At 39.1% G+C, this 21,272-nt stretch overlaps 1 protein-coding gene across 1 annotated transcript; it reads right to left on the bottom strand.

Annotated features, from left to right (window-relative positions):
• Positions 1-19,253: 19,253 nt before the first annotated feature.
• Positions 19,254-20,309, bottom strand: LOC149145469 (uncharacterized). The gene has a single exon (XM_089452463.1). The coding sequence runs from the start codon at positions 20,307-20,309 to the stop codon at positions 19,254-19,256; it is 1,056 nt and encodes a 351-aa protein (XP_089308589.1).
• Positions 20,310-21,272: the final 963 nt, after the last annotated feature.

Consider the following 21,272-nt stretch of genomic DNA (forward strand, 5'->3'; position numbering starts at 1 on the left):
CTTTGGCAAGTTGTGAATAATAACCTCCTCCCATTTGCCATGATTCATCTCTTATTGGCCACAATCATCTCTGAACAAAGATGACTAAAACTGAACATTGCATAGTTAGACAAATAGGCTGAAATGAGGAAATATTATCTCCCAATCCTTGATACTTGTGTGATAAGCGAGAGAGTTTTTTGTATAATGGAATATTAGGAACCCAAACCTCCTCTAGTTTTCAACCCATTTATTAAGAATCCAAGTTTGTAGTTAGTCATTAAAATACTGAGCAACTCTCCCTTAGCAAGTGTATTTTGGGCATTTCTCTCAGTGAAGGATGCATAAGAGGTGCCAAATGTCTAATTAGCTGCCATTGAGATGCCTAAACCTATGAATTTTGAAATGAAATCCTAGTTATTCTTTGGATGGTCCTTTGTAGCATGAAAGTTGATCTTTGCTTTGGTAGTGGCATGACATCATATGTCTCTTTGAGAAATGATGAGATGAGGTAGTGTAATGTAACATTATCTTATTCAAAAGAAAACATTACCTTTACCATTATTTTTCTTTCCCTAAGCTACAAACTCCCTTTACCCACTAACTCACATGATGTACATGTTTTTTGTTTTGACATATGTTATCATGATGACACATGGAGTGAAACCCTGGACCATGACCTAAAATGAGGAATTTAACCATTTCATGACCCAAGACACTTGAATGAAGATATGATACCTTGAAGAAGAAAATTACCATGATGAGTGATGAAGACCCTGAGGAAGTGAAGGGAGCAGCAGTGACCCAGACGCAATAGCTAGTGACTAAATTTTATTTTTAAACCTAATCAAATGATAAAATTTGACTTGAGATCCCTAACAAAACTTGGTACAAGCATATTTGATCACTTGTGATAGACGAAATTGGTTGACACTAAAATTATCTCTATGTAGGGCTGGAAGGTCCTTGGAGGTGTCAAGAACACCATAGACCAAGTAGCCTCATTCATTGGCCATGGAGTCAAAATGAAAAGACAAAACTCAAATTGAAAACTGACTAAATAAGTAACTTCGACAAACAATAAAAAAACAAACCGACTAAACTTACTTATGGTAGTAGACCATTGAGATCATAGGGCGCTCATTTCCACCTTTAAATCCTGATGATAACCGCCCACATGTTGAGTATATATATATATATATATATATATATATATATATATATATATATATATATAATCTTGTGTAATGATCCCTCCACTGTAACCAATCCAACAAATGGCTACTTACTTGAATCCTGCTCACACATTCCTTGAGCAGGCAGAAAATACAAAGTCTAGGCCACTCCAAGTGTCTACTAAACATGTGTACATGATCCATAAATATAATAAAACTCATCTCCCTTGATGAATGCAAAAACTTGACAAAAGGATCTTGAAACTCTTGAATGACTACCTTTTCTTGATGATCAACAACGAGATAAGAATCTTCTTCCTTTTTAGACATTGGTTGTTTTATAAAATGAAGTTTGTCATTCTCAAGTGAAATAGATGTAGACTACAAATTTTTGGATGAAATTTGTAACGAGACTCCAACTGAACAAGACAATGAATCCATCTGCTTGATCAAATTCATGTCATCTTTTTTTTGAAGCTCATAGTTAACTAATGGAGAAGGACTTTGACTACAAATATCATCCACAACATCAGCTATTAGATCAAGGAGAACTTGAGAGGACTATTGCAACTTTTCATACATTAGCTCCAATGAGGCTACATGATTTTCTATAAACTCTTCATGTTCCACACTTTCGACTGCATTTTCAAACTAAATGTTGCTTTGTAACTATGATTGTGGACTGAAAAAAGGTTATATATTACAAACAACATTCTCAACAAATTCAGGAGAAGGTTTTCCAACTGTTGTTAACATGCTTATTTTCTTCCTTGGTAACCTTATAGTTTGCATTTATTATTTCAAAAGAAGAGAAACACAAAGGTAAGGATTCTTGGTCAAGAATTTCATGGTCTTCTCCATGCTAGACATCAAAACTGAAAGACTGCTAGTTTCTAATCTTAGGGAAGTTTTCTCTCAATAATTGAAATGAAGTAAAACATAAAGGCAAAGACCTTTCACCTGGTTTGAAATTTTTGTATTCTCTTCATCGTTGTTATGATTAATATGCATAGGTTGAGTGCTACATATGAGTTTCTGTAATGAAGTTTCTTCCTCCCAAACACATGTCATTGATTTCCTTGTAGAGTCAGCCTCTATTTCAGCAACATCATCATCATCATACTGATCGTACTTGGGTAACTCATGATTATAAGGAATGACATCAAACATACACATTAGATCAAGAGATTTATCCTGCATGGGTTTATCTACAGATTCATCTTCATGACTAACCATAAATGAATACACAAAACAATCTCTTTTTGATCTATGGTAATTGAAATTAGAAGCAAAATAATTAGGGTCAGTAACCTATTCTTCTTCTGCAATAAGTGGGACATGGTGTTTTTGAAAAACAATTTTATCTCTCATGATGATATTTGGAATCATTTCTTTCATTGTGCTTACCAAAATGTCGTGCTTCACTTATGAATATGTTAGTTCTTTCCTCTCTATGTTCACCCTTGCTTCTTATTTCAACTTTGATCTTTTGATGAGAAAATTAGATTCAACAACTATTGCACTATCCTACGTCTCTTCAAGTCTTGTAGTGTTCCTTTCTCTCAATTGAAATTCCATTTCCAGGTCAAAGGCATTCAGGTAGTGTAAAATAGCTAAACCAGGAGGCTGTTTTATATCAACAGGCATTGAATGGTATACTTGATTGAATCTAGCTGAAAAGTCTTGCACTGTTTCTCCTAGTTGTCCTTCCACATGATCATATTATTCTAAAATCAGAAAATGATTCCTATTGAACACCCATTTATCAAGGAAGACTTTCACAAACTGATGGAAATCGAAAATTCTTGCAACTAGAAAGTTCTCAAACCATTTCTTAGCTTCACCTTGCCAAGATGGAGCACAAATCCTAATACTGACATCATCTTATTCAACCTCAAAAACGTCAAGAAATGTTTTTAGCAATGATGTTACCATATTCTCTGTCAAACCTGGGAAGGTATTTGTAATAATTTTTGGGGAAGTCATGGAGTATGAGAGGTAAGATGAGTGGCTTGTATCTATCTGGAATTTTACATGGTATAGGAGTATGTACCAAAGCTATAGGATTAATCTCAATCTCTTGAGGCTCATGAAGTTGAAGATGGTCATCATAAGATTTGAAAGAAGGGTATTGACAAAGATCAAAGGCGTACGGAGAGTTTGTATTCACAACCTTCAAAGGAAAAGAATCAAATTCCATTTTGGGATATTTTCTCAACTAGAGTATACTCTGGAAAACCTTATTGACATTCTCAGGAAAAGAGAATAAATAATTTACAAGAAAGAACATGACGTATTGGATGAAAGTCCAATTTGAATACCTGATCTTGCCACATTTTCCTTACATGCGTCTGTTGGTAAGGTTCATCCTTCAGTGGAGTCTTTGAATTAATATTGAAATTTGATTTGGAGTCAGCAGGTGAATGAATTCAGCCTTCTTGTGTCTGATAGCTGTCCACCATAAGCAATCAGATATGATCCTTATCATTCTTTCCCAGGGAAGATATGATCTCTCATTTCCCTGGCAACGACGCCAAAATTTTATCATCCACAATGTCCTAGACTGAGAGGAGATCGACAGAGGTAACCACAGACCAAGATTTCAATTTGGTAGCTAGACCTACCAAACCAAATAGGGCTCTCTCTATGATCACAGCCAATGAATTGACTAGAAAAGGAATAGATTTTAGTCTACGTATACTAGGCTTAGGTAGGGTTTGAAAGTTTTAGGGTTTTGATGCTGGATTAGAGAGAAAAACCAAGTATCTAGGTCAAAGGATCAAAGGGTTACAACAACAAAGATATGGAGGAGCAAGGTAGCAATACTTTTGTGATGGATATTAGGATTTTTCATTGTAGTTTAGTGTTTAGAAAAAGAAAAAGGTCTTAATGAGCATGAAACATGAATTCATTAAGCAAGAAAGAAAGTAGCACATAATGATATTTCCATCAAAAGAGAGCTTTATTCAAAGAATTATGTTTATAAACTGTAAGGAAAACCATTGAAGAATTGATGATTGGAAAGGGAAGATGAATATATTTCATTTAAAGTTATAAAAGAGAAAAAACAACATCACAAACTCACTGCACATGAATTCCTAGATAATAGCTGCAAACTGTATCGTTTGATTTCCAGAAAATGTCCAAGTACAAGCTATAATAGTTCTCTCCTCTAATGTACAACTTGTTCTATGACTGAGAAAATGATACATAAAGGCAAAAAAAACATCTCCCCTCTCTTAGGGGTCGAATCCATGACTTGTGGATTTGTTCCCAAAATGTCTCAACCAAAACCCTACTGACTAGGGAGGTTAACAAACTCTCCCTCAATATGAAAACTAATTCATTTGACCCAAAACAACTGAAATTTGCATGTATCTACCTAATTTGAGATTAATCTAGCATAATTACACCTCAATTATGTCATTACATGGTCAGTTACATCATTTACATACGTAAAAAGTCAAACTAGGTCAAACAAATGAAGAAAATAAGCCTCCTAGAAAGAGCGCAACGAATCTAGAAAAAGCACAACGTGGCAAAGGAAAAGCGCAACGTGAGATTGCAAACAACTTTTGGAGGAGTTATGGAACTCCAAATTCAATTGATGTTATCTCATTGGAAATCTCCCTCTGTCTAGTTATGCATAGATCCCTCAATCCCTGAAAATGATGAAGTATAGCTTCTCGAGAGTGACTTTCTTTCAAGATTGGTCAAAAAGCATAGCGTGGCCTCCAAAATAGGGCATAATGGTGTTTTCTAGACGGTTTTTGACCATTTTCGCACTGTAAAATTGATGACTCAGGTTTCTAGGTGTCGAAAGTTGATGTAGGGGTCATAATCTATCCAACCATGTAGATTTCTTTCCATTTGGAGCTCTCCAGAAAAAGCACAACGTGGCCCATGCTACGCTTTTAGCAAGGTGACTGTGCCAAAAATTGCCAAATTTACGCGAAAATAGGGCTGAAAGGTGGACCGATATATCTTTAACCATAATGAATTTTAAAAATATGAGAGAGGTTTTTGTTCTTTCGAATGTTACGAACAAAAAAGTCCTCCTTTTTGCCAATATTCATCTCCTCTTGGCCACAATTAGCTTTGAAACAAGATGACTAAAACATAACATTGCATAGTCAGACAAATAGGGTGAAATGAGGAAAGATTATCTCCCAATCCATGATACCTATGTGAAAGGTGAGAGATGTTTTTGTATATTAGCATATTATGAACACAAACCTCCTCCAGTTTTCAAACATACTTTCCCATTTGTTCATAATTTTCAAGTTTGTAGTTGGTCACTAAAATACTAAGCAACTCTCCCATAGCAAGTGTATTTTGGGCATTTCTCTCAATGAAGGATGAATAAGAGGTGCCAGATGTTTACTTACTTTCCAAGGATATTCTTAAACCTATGATTGTTGAAATGAAACCATTTTTTTGCTTTGGATGGTCCTTTGTAGCTTGAAAGTTGATCTTTGCTTTGGTAGTGGCATGACATCATATGTCCCTTTGAGAAATGATAAGACAAGCTAGTGCACCACAACATTGTCTTATTCGAAATAAAACATCACCTTTATGTTTATTTTTCTTTCCCTAAGCTGCTAAAACATTTTACCCACTCACTCACACGATGGACATGTTTTTTGTTTTGACATATGGTATCATGATGACATATGGAGTGAAACCCTAGACCATGAGCTAAAATTAGGAATTTAACTATTTCATGACCCAAGACACTTGAATGAAGATATGATACCTTGAAGAAGATAATGGCCATGATGATTGATGAAGACCATGAGTAAGTGAAGGGAGTAGTAGTGGCCTAGACACAATAACTAGTGACCAAATTTTATTTTGTAACCTAATGAAATGATAAAATTTGGCTTGACACCCCTAACAAAAGTTCATAAAATCATATTTGATCACTGATGATAGTTAGAACTCACTGACACTAGTAGGTTTTTCCCCTAGTAATTGACCAAATATTTTGCCTCTTGTCTCTTGGCTATATTTCATTATGCATTTGTTCAATTGTTTTTCTCTGATGTCATTGGTTAATTGAAGTACAAGTGAAATTCCTAAATTGGATGTTATTGGATATTGTTGAATCATTATTTGCAACATAGAAAAATTAACAAAAAAATAACATGGTATCAGAGCTAAGGTGAACACAAGAAAAAGACACATAGATCAAAAGCATCCATCTTCTAAGAAGCTAATTGAGAGGGGAAAGCCTTTTGGTCAAAATGTCTATCTCTTATTTCAAGGAAAATGAAAATCCAACTATCTCATTTGGCTTTGAAGCATCGAAGACCACAATCAATGTGACATTAGATGAATATGATGTCTTAGAGTGCATTTAAGGAAATATTTCACCGCCACTAGAAAATACTCGTCAACCTGCCAAATCCAAGTATAAGAAAGGTGAGATTAAAGTTAAGAAAAATTTTGTTGATTCTTTAAGAGATCATCTACTTGTTTATATTTCATCATTGAATACATCCAAACAATTGTATGATAATATTGTTGGAATGTATGAGGTAAATAATTTGAGCTATGTAATGGAATTGAAAAATGAACTCAAGGAGTCTAAGATGCATAAGGGAGAAACTATGCAATGATTCTTCACAAGAATCACTAAGATTAGGGACAAACTCTAAATTTCTCAAGAAATTATACCTGATAAGGAATCGGTGATGACTTCTGTTAGTGGCCTTCCTTGTTGGGTTGTGTTATATTATTTGAACGACTAGCTACACTATATTAGGTTGGGCATACCTACCTATGATTTTTTGCATGGTTTCCTCACATGGTTTTGGACGCAATGGTTTTCGGTCCATGGTATTGCATACTTTGGCACGTAAATATGTATTTTAACATTGAAAGGAACATAATGAAAAATCAAGCTGGTATTCTCGGTTTTGGGGTCCAAGGGAAAATCTTTGTGTATATGTGGTGTATGTGTTATTCTCTCCCATTGTTTATTTTTTTTCTTAGAATTCGTATACAAGTAATTCTTGTGCAGCTTTAGAACCTACATTTGGTATCATAGTTGTTTTGGCTTCAAGGCGGCACCTTTGTTGCTGCAAGGTTCTGCTTAGGCCTGTGGTAGACCCTGTTCAGTGGGAGATCTGTAGGATCAATTCTGGTGGGGAAAGAAGATGGTGGGCAGTGGAAAGATAGAGATCAAGAAATTTAATGGTCAAAGTTTTGAGTTATGGAAACTCAATATGGAGGATATGTTGGTGGATAAAGATTAATGGATTGCGGTAGATCCAAGTACTAAACCAACATGAGTATCCGATGAAGAATGAAAGAAGTTGGATCGGAAGGCAAAGAGCACAATATGATTTTGTGTCTCCGATTTAGTATTGATGAATGTATCAGGGCAAGATACGATGAAGGCTTTGTGGGTCAAGTTAGGGACTTTGTACCAATCTAAGTCTCTCGTGAACAAACTGTTCCTATGGAAAAAGCCATGTAACATGAGGATGAAAGATGCAGACTCGGTGACAGAGCATCTAAATGCATTTAATACTGTGGTAAGTCATCTATTGTATTTTGATATTAAAATTTCAGATGAATATAAGTGCATTAGTTTGTTGTGTTCTCTACTAGATTCATGGAATAGTCTGGTTATTATAATAGGTAGAAATGCAACTGCCTTGTAGTTTGATGAAATAGTCTCATCCTTGCTAAGAGAGGAGATGAGATGAAAAAATATGGAGAGCCAGATTGGTGATGCCTTGTCTGTATGAGGACGGTCCTAGAACAAAAATAAACATAAGTCATCAGGTGGGAGATCTAAATCTAGAGGGAGATCTAAATCTCCAGGAAAACCTATAAAGGTGGTGTGCTGGAAATGCGGAAAGGAAGGGCACTACAAAAGGGACTGTAAATCTAAATCTCTTGACAAAGGAAAGGGATCTAATGATGCTCCTTCTACAGAGGCATAAACCACCTCAGATGAAGGTGGGGATGTGTACTTGTCTTCTTCAAGTACACATGTAGATCATGAGGCATGGTTGATTGGCTCAGGCACATCCTTTCACTTCACTTCCCATAAAGAGTGGTTATGCAAGTATGAGAAATATGATGGTGGTGATGTCTTTTTGGGGGATGATAGGAAGGCTAGAATCATTGGTCGTAGAAAATTAAAGTTGAAGTTGCAAGGTGGAATGATTAGAACACTTCCAGGAGTTCTACATATTCCTACATTGGCCAGAAATATGATTTTTGTCAGCAAGCTGGATGTTGCAGGTGTAAAAACAGTGTTCGAGAAGGATACCTACAAGATGGTTCAGGGAGCACTAGTATTGATTTGGGGAGTTTGGATTGGAACTCTGTAAAAGCTACAAAGTAGAACTGTTTTTGATGGGTGCAACAGTTCTGTGGTTCCTGAAAGTGGAGCAGAAAATCTAGTGGTCTCTGGAGAAAAGACCATGTTGTGGCATAAAAGGCTTGGACATATTGGAGAGAATGGCCTCAGAATACTTCATGGTAAAGGAATGGTATAAGGTATGTCTAATAGCTCTCTGGATTTTTATTTATGTGAAAATTGTGTATATAAGAATTAGAATCGGGTGAGTTTCTCCTCTGGTGGTAAGAGGGCGAAACAAATATTAGAGCTTGTGCACAGCGATGTGTTTGGACCTGTAAAGGTTCCAACACTAGGTAAGTCTAAGTACTACATATCATTTATAGATGACTTTTCAAGGAATACATGGATATATTTCCTCAAGAAGAAATATGATGTCTTTGAAAGTTTTAAAGAATTTAAGGCTCTAGTGGAAAACCAAACAGAGAAGAAGATAAAGGTGCTAACGACAGATAATAGTGGAGAGTTTTACAGCAAGGAATTTGAAGAATTCTATAACAAGTGTGGTATAGCATGACATAAGACTACTCCATACACACCTGAGAAAAATGGAGTTTCAGAAAGAATTAAAAAGACATTGATGGAAAGGGCAAGAAGCATGCTTAGTGGTGCTGGGTTAGGATAGGAATTTTGGGTAGATGCAGTAGAGACACCATGTTACCTGGTCAACAGATCACCTTCATCAATGTTGGAGGATAAAACTCCATAAGAGGTATGGACTGGTAAGAAATCCTCTCTTTCACATCTAAGGATATTTGGATGTTATGCATGTGTACATGTTCCAAAGGACAAAAGAAAAAAGTTGGATAGTAAAATTGAAAAGTTCATCTTTATAGGGTATAAGGATGGTTTTAAGGGTTATCAAATTTAGAACCTAGTAACAAGGAATGTTGTGTACAACCAAGATGTGGTGCTAAGAGAGGTGAAAAATGTTATTAAACATGAAGTCCCATCAAATGGAGCTGAGAAGATAGAGTTTGAGCAGAATGAGGAAGAATCAAACTCTATAATAGAAGAGGAATCAAAAGATGAAGAGCCACAAACTTCAGTTGTGAGAAGATTAGTTTGAGAAAGAAGGCAATGAGAAAGGTATAGTCCAACTCCTTTCTGTTCAAAATTTTCTTTATCTATTACTAATGATGATCCCAGAATTATGAAGGAAGCAGTAGATTCAGAGGATGGAAAACTCTGGAAAGAGACCATGGTTGATGAAATGGCATCTTTGCACAAAAATGAGGCTTGGGATTTGGTGGAGTTTTCAGCTGGAAGAAAACCCATTGGCAACAAATTGGTGTTCAAGAAGAAGATAAATGTAGAAGGAAAGGTGGAGAAATAGAAACCTCGGTTGGTAGCAAAAGGTTATTCTGAAGTGCTGGGAATTGATTTTGGTAATATTTTTTCTCCTTTTGCCAAGGTAGCTTCTATTAGATTACTTTTATCTATTGCTATTTCTTTTGATTTTGAGGTAGAACAAATGGATGGGAAGACAACATTTCTTCACGGGGATCTAGAAGAGGATATCTACATGAAGAAACCTGAAGGCATTGTAGTGAAGGGTAAGAAAGAACTGGTATGCAAGTTAAGGAAGTCTATGTATGGGTTAAAACAGTCACCAAGGATGTGGTATCAGAAATTTGATACATTTATACAGGGACTTGGCTTCAACAGAAGAAAAGAAGATCACTGTGTGTATTTTAAATTAATTGGTGACTACATTATTTATCTGGTCTTGTATGTCGATGAGATGTTGCTGGTTGGAAATGACAAGGAAATTATCCAGGATTTCAAGACCCAATTGTACTCAAAATTCGACATGAAAGATCTTGGTGCTGCAAATTATATATTGGGCATGCAAATTAAAAGATATCAGGAAAAGAGGAAGCTTTGATTAAACCAGAGGAAGTATGTTGAGACAATACTGCAGAGGTTTAATATGCAGGATAGTAAACCGGTGAAGGTTCCTATTCCTGTAGGTGTAAAGTTATCTGCTGAATAGTGTCCCAAGACACAAGAAGAGGAAGAGAACATGTCCCGTGTTCCATATGAATGTGCAGTCGATAGCTTGATGCATGCGATGTTCTGTACTAGACCAGACATTGCACATGCAGTGGGTGTATTAAGCAAGTTTATGTCAAAACCAAGGAAGGAGCATTGGATAGAAGTAAAGAGGGTTTTCAGGTATTTGCGTGGCACTAGTGATTATGGTTTGTGATACCAAGGAAGACCATGATTGGACAGAGTTTTGGATGCTCGTGGCCTTTTTGATGCAAACTGGGTTGCAGATCTGGATCAAAGAAGATCTACAAGTGGGTATGTGTTTTACCTATTTGCAGGTGCAGTCAGTTGGATGAGTAAGAAGCAATTTGTAGTGGTACTATCAACTACAAAAGCAAAATATATGGCAGCCACTCATGCAAGCAAGGAAGCAGTTTGGTTGCACAAATTGTGTTCAAGTATGGGGTTATTATAGGGAGCTATAAGGGTAGACTGTTACATCAAAAGTGTAATTTTCTTGGCAAAGAACCCTTCTTACCATTAAAAGACAAATCACATTGATGTTTAGTATCACTTTGTGAGGGATATGATAGAAGACAAAAGATGTTGTTAGCAAAGGTGGACACTTTAAAGAATACTGCAGATGCATTGACAAATTATGTGAGCTCTGAGAAGTTCTCTTGGTGTAAGGAAGCAATGGGCATTTCAGGGCTAGATGAATGACTAAGCTCTCCTGTGGTCCCCTGTGGAAATAAAACAACAAGTGGGAGAATGTTGGGTTGTGTTATGTTCTTTCCATGACTAGCTACCCTAGTTAACTGGGGGGTTAGGGGGGGCAGAACACCCCCTTCATTGCACCGATTGTGCAACAAGGGGGTCACAGGGGGGTGGAAGCCCCCCTTGTCTAGTGTGTTTGAGGGGGCTGAGTAGCTACCCTGTATGGGGTCCAGGGCAGCTCCCCAAGGAGATTTGTTTTCGACCCTATATTACGCTAGGCAGACCTACCTATGGTTTTGTTCATGGGTTTCGCACATGGTTTTGGACGCAATAGTTTTTGTTCCATGGTATTGGATGCTTCAACATATATAAATATGTATTGTAACATTGAAAGCAATATAATGAAAAATCAAGCTGGTAGTCCCAGTTTTGGGATGCAGGGGAAGGTCGCTGTGTATGTGTTGTATGTGTTATGCTCTCGCATTGTTTATTTTTTGTTCTTAGAATTTGTATGTAGGTAATTCTTGTATGGCGTTAAAACATACATTCCTTCATCATGGGACATGTTCAATACTACTTTGAATAATAGGGAAAGGATCCCTTCTTTTGATGAACAACTTGGTCTTTGAAATTAATAGGAAATATTAATGATATTTAGAGGGAGAATTCAAAGGTGAAATGAAGGAGATCCCTCTTCCTTTGCTTAGCGTAAGAAGAATAATTTGAAGAAAAGAAATGGAAAGCCATCTAAATCAAGAAGGCTTTCTCAAACCAATCGATATTCCAATGATTCAATAAGGTGAAATAGAGATGTTAAATGCTACAATTGTCATTGAAAGGATCACTATGATCGAGTTTGTCCCAAAAAGAGAGATTCTCCAAGAATAAATTATTCAAGGTACTAGAATAATAACCATGGTTTAAAAAAAATTAATTCACATGAAAGAAGAAATGATAGAATAAGAAGATATCTATTGTCCACCAAATAGGCCAATAAATTCTAGGTACAAAAGTAATTCTAGTAATCAACTTGAATATATTATGATTTACACATTATCTAGTTCATCTCATTCAGATACATGTGATAGTTGCTTGGTTGATAGTGGCCTTACATCACTTCTCTAGATATAACCTGATGTTCTCTCTAATTTGGTAGAGAGGGATTCCAATCTTAATATTATTCTTCAATACAACTCCACTCATCCCGTTAAGGGATTTGGGTCTGTCAAGTTTCACTTGGACTGTGAGGAATATATTTTCTTCACGATGTGGTGTATGTGTCAGGATTGAAGAATAATTTGGCATCCATATCTGCTTTCTTAGACAAAGGAATGAGGGTAGCATTTATGAAAGGAAAAGTATTTACTTGTCCTCTTGGATTCCTTATGAAAGATGCTTTCACATTGAGATATATATTTGAAGGACTCTATAAAATGAATGGTAGACCTATTATATATATGTTCCATGATACAAATCATGAAAGAAATGTTTGGCACTGGAGACTGGATAATCTACATTATGATGCTCTTGCGAAATTGAAGAAGTTGGTCTCTCGAATCCTCGATATTGAAGCACATCATTATTGTTATATGTCCATGGTGTGCTAGTTGAAACAAGACAATGGGACCATTCCCCTCTAGTGAGAACAAGATAAAAGATATCATTTAATTCATTCATTCTAATATATGTGTTCCAATACCCATGCATTCACTTAGTTGCCATATCTAATACATTACCTTCATCGATGATTTCTCGAGGAAGACATTGATATAGTATTTGAAGCACAAGGATGAGGCTTTCAAAATGTTCAGGGATTTCAACGCTTTGGTTGAAAATCATACAAGAAATAAAATAAAGATATTCAAGTCCAAAAATAGTGGTGAATACATATCAAATTTATATATATATATATATATATATATATATATATATATATATATATATATATATATATAATTTTTCAAGAAGGAAGGAATCAAGAAGAAGATTGATGTAACCTACAATCTCGAAAAAAAATGGAGTAGCTAAGAGAAAGTAACGGTCTATTATTTAAGTTGCCGAAGCCGTGCTTCATGATCAAAATTTTCCCAACTTTCATTGGTCTGAGGTAATAAACATAAAAATATATGTTCAAAATAGGCCGCTTCATCAATATTTTGACGATAGGGCTGATGAGCCCCTGTATTGAAAAAATAATGTTTCAACTCCTGAGGCTATCAACTTAAATTATCAACCTGGGGTTCATAGAAACTTAAGAGGGGTCGACAATGTATGTGTAGTAGACTCCTTCCTCTTCCTATTCCAACTTGCAAGTGAAAGAAGGAAATGAAACAACATAAAATGAACAAGGATCTAAGAAAGCCTCCAATCCTAAGTTGAAAAAGGTAAATAACAATAAGAAAATATATTTTAGGTGGAAAGTAAATGGTAGGAAGGAAATCTATTTTCTCTACAAAAATGTAAAGCATAAGGACAACTAAGAAAATCTAATCTATCTTAATGGAAAGGAAATGAGATTTTAAGGAGATCTATTCTATTTTTCATGAAAGGAAATTACTAGAGTACTCTTGCAAAAAGGAAATCACACTTTGCATAAAGTAAATTGTGGAAAATGAATCTAGACTAATTTGAACAAATCAACACTCTAGACATAAAGAATATAAGAGCTAAATTACGGCCTAACCAAACCTCATCTCAGCAAAATGTTGAACATTCGATAAGCCAACGCTCCCCATGTTTTTTGTGAGATGGAATAACACCTCTCATGGATCGTTATCTGTCGCGATGTGATCATTGACTAACACATGCAGGTTTTCTTCTAACGACAATCATGATTCCCAACAAGTGGTATCAAAGCATAGTCACAAGTTCGATACACACCCGACTCACATTGGGGGAGAGATTGTTGAACATTGGACAATCCAACACTCCCTATTTGTTTCATGAAATGGACTAACCGCCTCTTGTGGATCCTTTGCTCTGGCAATGTGATGTTTGAATAACACCTATGGGTTTTGGTCTAATAGAAATCGTTATTCCCAACAAGTGGTATCCGAGGGTAGGTCATGAGTTTGATATAAACACAACTTGCATTGGGTTATGAGATTGTTAAACATTGGATAAGCCAATGCTCCCCGTTTGTTTCATGACATGGACTGACCACCTCCCATGTATCCTTATCTCTTGTGATGCAATCATTAACTAACACCTACAAGTTTTTGTGTAACAGAAATCGTGATTCCCAATAAGGGGTTATGGGTCCACCATGCTTGGAATTGATGTCAAGTTAATATGTTTGATTAATTTCAATAAATGTTATTGATGTCACTAAGCTCACTAGTGATAATTTATGTTGAATGAAAAGTGCACATAAATGTTGAATGATGAATATAAAAGCCTGAAAGTGATGTGAAGTGTAGAGGCTATGCTAATTAATGTGAAAGCTAAAAAATTGAGACAAGAGTTGGAATACATATAATTGTTTGAACATGAAATGTAGATAATCCAAATCTCATTTGTCTCCTGTAATTATTTCTGAATGAAATATTTTTTTTTTTCTCATTAAAACTAATCTATTATTTACAGTAGCAAGAAAAACAGGTACATTTACAATATCATTTTACCAGAGGCCAATTGTGGAACTTTGGAATAGGTGTGACCAAAAAGAATCGCCCTCGCAGGGGCACCACAACTGAGAGAAACAACCCTCGCAGGGGCGCCATACCAAAAAAAGAACAGCCCTCGCAGGGGTGCCAAACCAAAACTAAACAGCCCTCGCAGGGGCGCCGGACCAAAACAATTCATCCCTCGCAGGGGCACCAGCAGAATTTCAGCATTATCCCTCTCGAGTGGAATAGACATAACATGAGCAAATTCTGAGCCAACATAACATAAACAGAAAAACCAAAACAAGACCTGAGCAGCGATGGAGGTCATGATTCCAAACAGATGGGCGACTATTCGTCCTGCTCCTCCTCGACCACCCTACACCATCCATACTTCTCAATTTCCTCTGCAGTGGGAAAGGAGTCCATGTTGACATTGTCCCCTTTGCTAGTCGACAGCTCCTGAGCCTGGGGAAGATTATATGCGTTCTCTGGAGTGTCCGCTGGCTTCTCCATGACGTCCTCTGTGCTGCCACCAGGTTGCTTCCCCTTACTGAATTGAACATTGCCACCATCCGGAGAGTCTTCGAGGAAGAGAACCAATACATGGGCGCTGATTCGAGGTTTATTCAGTGAGCTGCTAAAGTTGAAAATGGCAGAACCGAAGGCAGGCGTGGGAGCCGGGTTAGAATCAGGGGCGCTTGAGTCCAGAAATTGTCTAGTTTGAAGGGGGTTGGCCTCAGAGATTCGATGACAATGGCAATGGCAGCAGTGGGGTTGGGATGCTTCAACTGGAGGACGAGAAGACCCACCCCGAGAAGAACCTCGACGGCTGAGCAATCGCTGTCGAGGCCTTACCATGTTTGCAGAAACACCAGGGGTATGGAGCAATGCGAAATAGAGAAACTGTTCAGCCTTAAGACTGCCCCCAACAGTTGGGGAAACGGCTTTGACAGCAAGAGCCTGAACACCGAGAACCATGAACTGAGCGTGAACCAGCGCATGGAGAGCCGACCCACTACCTCTTTTAACCTCCCCATCGCCACCTCGAATCCCGTCCGCCATTACTGCTTGCTCCATTCGAACCAGTGAGCCAGACAGAGCATTGAATTGCTTCTGCAGAACTCTCATTCTTTTATTGCTTGGCGGCCATCGATATATCAGCCCGCATGCCTGATTCTTGAGGCAGCACATGGCCTGCATGTGTCCCTCTTTAAACACGCGTCTCGTCCGTCTTGTCACCCGCATCCGGGGAAGCAGCATCACTTTGGACCAGTCTAGCGCATTCCTGTGCCTGGACATTATCTAGAATAATATTCATGTTTCCTGTGAGAAGGGTATTCTCGTTTTCCACCCCTATGTTGGCCAGGAGGTTAGTGACCTTGTTTCCTTCCCTTTTTATATGATTGAAGGTAATGGCTCTATTATTGCGGAGCGCTTGTTCGATGGCTTCCAGCCTTGCTTCGAGCCTCCAACTGGTAGCAATTTTCCTTGCTTGAGATCCATTCAGGAGGTGCTTGGCCATATTTATAAGGATTTGGGAGTCTCCTTCCACTACCAGGGGTTGAAAGTTAAGTTTCCAGGCTAGAAGGAGCCCTTGCCAAAGTCCTTCTAGCTCAGCTGAATTATTAGTATCCCATCCAATGTTCCCAAAGTATAGCTGCAGGGGGGTGCCTTCATGATTCCTTAGAATTCCACCAAAACCGGCCATTCCAGGATTGCCTTTGGAGGCACCATCGAAATTGAGCTTATAGGAATGCTTAGGGGGAGCAGTCCAGGTGTCCTTGATTATGATGCTGCTTTTAGAAGGGTCGTTATTGTGTAGTCCCTGAGGTAGATGCAGTTGCCAATTATCTAGAATGGCTTTCTCATTGTTTAGAGTTGGAAAATCCTCCTGTATCCAAGTTCGGAGCAACAACGTTTCTTTGAGATTCCCACAGAGTCTATTCCAAATATTTTCTATCGGAGATCGTTGGTTTTTGAATATGCGTTTGTTCCTTTCCTTCCAGATGCTCCAGAGGATGAGCCCTGGGATTATGTTCCACAAGTAGTTGAGAAGCTCACTTTTGTAAGGATTCTGCGGCCAGTGTCTTAAAGAGTTGGTGATGTCGTTCTCCATTCTGCACCTTCTTTGACATCTAAAGCTCACCTTTTCCCATAGCTGATTGGCTAGGGGGCATGTGTCCAGGAGGTGTTGGAGAGTTTCTTCATGATGATTGCAATTATAACAAATGGAGGGACCGTGAAAGTTTCTGCTCCTAAGTTTGTCCCATGTGAGGATTCTTTGATGTCCAACCAGCCATAGGAAGTATGAGACTTTGGGCCAGGATCCGAGACCCCATATTTTGCTCCAGATTGGGTCAGGGGGGGTAGGGTTGTTGCATATGATTTTATAGGCCTCAGATGTGGTAAAGGCACCTTTTGGTTGATACCCCCATCGAAGAATGTCTCTGCCTTCGTCATGTCTAATGCTTATTTTCCTTAACTCCTTCTCCAACTCCTCAGCAGTCCGGTGATTTGTATTGTTGATTAACTGATTACCCTGTTTCCATTTCCTGAATCCATTCTCCGTCTCCTGCGTCCAATACTGTCGGATCTTTTCTTGCTGCTGCTCCTCCCCATTGAATTCCAGAGGTGGATGAAGAATGCTGCTGAGCTTTGGCATTTGATTCCATGCATCTGTCCAGAATCTAGCAGTTCTGCCGTCTCTCACTTCCCAAAAACTATGCTGCTGAATTAACTAGAAGTGTTGTTTGGCTGCATTCCAGATTAGCGAGCCTTTGTCATTGGGAGTGAATCTGATGAGTTCTTCCTGAGTTCTGTTATTGGCATATTTGGCCGTCTAGATTTTGACCCAAGCTTTTTCTGGGTTAGTGAGCCACTGCCACCAAATTTTAGCGCTCATGATAGAGTTGCTATGCATTGGGTCTCTCAACCTAATGCCCCCTTTATCTTTGGGCATGCAGACGGTGGTCCATTTTACAAGAGCCCATTTGCGATTAGTTGCCATGCTGCCCCATAGAAATCCACGTTGAAGATTCCTGATTCTTTTTAGAACCCATTTCGGCGCTGCTAGGATTGAGAACAGGTAAAGCGACATTGCTTGAAGGACTGCCTTATGAGCACTACACGACTGGCCAAATTTAGAGTTCTGTCCGTCCAAAGGTTAAGACGGGATTCGAGCTTCTCAATGAGATTTCGCCATGAGGAATGCTTTATGGCTGAAGCAGTAAGGGGGGCTCCAAGGTATTTAGAGGGGAGAGTGGCAATGGGGAATCCCAGGATACGAGCAACAACTATTTTAACAACTGGAGGAGTGTGAAAGAATAAGATCTGCGATTTGGAGCTATTGATGCTGGTTCCAGAGGCTTCAGAAAAATCATTGAGAAGGGCTTTGAAGCAGGAGGCTTCCTAGACAGAAGGATAGCCAAATAGCATGGTGTCATCAACAAACTGCTGATGAGAAGTTGCAGGGGTGTTGTGAACGGAAAGACCCTTGAGCTGTTGAGAGTGGAGGGCGTGTTTAATATGACGACCCAGACCTTCTGCCATTAGAACAAAGAGGAAGGGAGATAGGGGATCACCTTGCCTGATTCCACGGGATGGCTTGAAAGGGCGGGAGGGGATTCCATTCACAAGGATGGAGAAGTGTGTGGATGTAATAAGACTCATTATCCAGCGGATCCACATAGAACAGAATCCAAAGGCGGTTAGCATTTGCTGAATGTAAGTCCAACTGAGTTTATCAAAAGCCTTAGAAAGATCCAGCTTAAGAATCATACCTGCCTGCTTGGATTGCTTGAGGGAGTGTATGATCTCGTGCGTGAGAAGAATACCATCCATGATCTGTCTCCCTTCCACGTACCCAGACTGTTCCGGAGAGATGAGCAGTGGCAAGAGGGGCTTTAACCTGTTGGCGATAACTTTGGATATGACTTTGTAAATAACGTTGCAAAGAGCAATCGGCCTATATTTGTCAGGGGTAATTGAATCCTCCTCTTTTGGTATAAGGGCAATGAAGGTTGAATTGAGAGAGGGAAGCAGCCAATGGAGAGCTCTTGATTCTTCTACTATTTGCCATACCTCCAGTTTTATCAGCTCCCAGAAGGTGTGAAAGAAAGTAGTGGTAAATCCGTCCGGGCCAGGGGCTTTTCCTTCCTTAAGCTAGGACATGGCCGCATCCACCTCTTGTGTCAGAATAGGGCGAAGGAGAAGCTCATTATGTTCCTCCGTGATGAGCTTTGGCACATTATTAGTGATTCTTTCAATTGCAGGTCGCCTGTCTCCCTCGGGCTCTTGATGAACATGTTTGAAGTGATTAAGGAACTCCTCCTCAATTTCCTCATGCTTCTCTACTTTTGCCCCCCCTTGTTTTTGGATGAAAGGGATGTTGTTATGCATTCTTCATTGAACAATGGTTCTGTGGAAGAATTTGGTATTTCGCTCACCTTCCTTCAGCCATCTGATCCTGGATTTTTGCTTCCAATATATTTCCTCCTGCTTCCTTCTTTCCTCCAGTTGGTTGTGGATGCGCTGCTCCTGCTCCAGAGTTCCCTCAGAGTGACCCTCTGTGATTATTTTTTGCTGGAGTTCCGTCAGTTCCTTATTTAGGTCCTGTTGCGCCTTAAAGATGTTTCCAAAGGTCTCCCTATTCCAACGCTTTAGATGATTTTTCAAATACCTGAGCTTCTGTTGGAACTGGTACATCTTGGAGCCTTCTGACGGAATGAAGGATGTCCAAGTTGATTTGACAAAGTCTTTGAACGATGGATGTGAGAGCCAGAACGCTTCGAAGCGGAAGGGTCTTCTGGTTAGGTCGCCTGGTCTTTGCCATTGGAGGGCAATAGGCCAGTGATCCGAACCTGTATGTGGAAGAATAGCAGCTGAAATATCTCCTCCGAGGTGAACCGCATTATCTGATATGAGGAAACGATCCAGTTTGGAGGAAATTTGATGTTTGCCTGCTCTGCGGTTGCTCCAGGTAAAAGTGCCGTTACAAAAAGGCATGTCTATGAGAGAGGTGTTCTGAATGAAATCCTTGAAATGGGTGTTTTCTTGTTCCATTCTATTTCTCCCCCCAATCTTTTCCTCCAGCTTGGTGATCATGTTAAAATCCCCTCCAATAATCCAGAGCAGATGCCTCCTGTTGTTATTCAAATTTTCTATGGTGTTGAGAAGAGCGATTTTGCTTCCTGTATCCTGTGGGAAATATACATTTGATAGGTTTCCATGAATATTCGTGCCTAGAATATGGAAGGCAGCTTGGATGAGGTGATGAGAAGCGTGAAAATCAGAGAGAGTTAACGCTTGTGTGTTCCATGCAATGGCGAGCCCCCCCGAGGCGCCAGATGCATCCACCGCCACCGATTGACAGCCTGGCCATGCTTTGGAGAGGATGCTGCCTAATGTAGCGCTGTTACACTTTGTTTCCTGGAGAAAGCATAATTGCGGCTTTTCCATTTTAATCATGTTTTTTAACATTCTGAGTTTTCCTGGGCTATTGAGCCCCCTTAGGTTCCATGATACAAGCTTCATGGTTCAACTATTAATAGAGGGTTTATAGTACTTCGTCAATTTAGCATACCTGCCTGAGTCTACTAGGATTTTCCCAATCTCGATTGTCCGCTGAAGATCCGTTCTTCTGCCTCTCTTTTTGGTATCTTTTGGGGGAAGGCTTCCATCCCAATGGCTTCCTGGCTGGATACCTAACTGTTGCTGTTGATAGGCCCTTGAAATGACCACTTCCAGTTTGTTGAGCTGAATCTCTGGGATACTGTCGTATGCCTTTTTTTTGCATGCTAGTTCTAGTTCCAGAATGTCTAGACCGTTCAGATCTATGCTTTCTGGTTCTTCATCCATCTGTTGCACTTGGCTGCTTCCTTCCATATTCATCTCTGAGCTTTGAAGGGGATCTAGATTTCCATCAACTTCCATATCATTGTTTTTTCCTGCCGACTCTTTTCGTCCTTCTTTGGGGTTTGCTAGAATGACATTGGGGTTTTGAAGTTTAGAGGGGGAGGCTGTTGGGGGGGGTTGGGAAGAGGAAGAAGGAGGAGCAGGGCTAGGCTTGGAGATCGGGGGTTGCTCTTCCGAGGTCTGAGCAAGAATTTCAAAACTGTTCTTTGTAGCCGGGCCATGGGCATTGTCTTGCTGGGGCTTATTCCCATTTGATGGTTTTTTGTGCGCTCGCTTTTGGCTAGGGGCTTTGGTGAAGCCATCTTAGGTAAGGGTTTCTAAGGGATCAGGAGCATTGGCCTTGGAATTTAGGGGATAGTCCCTGAATAGATGCCCGAGAGCATGACATTTTCGGCAATGAAAAGGGACGTGCTCATAATCCAAAGGTTGAATCCATTCTTCGTCACGGTCAGAGAGACTTACCGATTCTGGAAAAGCTTCGTCCAGGCGCATGAAGACGCAGATGCA

The sequence above is a fragment of the Pinus tabuliformis genome, chromosome X (assembly GCF_031772625.1).
Source record: "Pinus tabuliformis cultivar Carrire ecotype Pingquan chromosome X, CPIR1, whole genome shotgun sequence".
Classification (NCBI taxonomy): Eukaryota; Viridiplantae; Streptophyta; class Pinopsida; order Pinales; family Pinaceae; genus Pinus; species Pinus tabuliformis.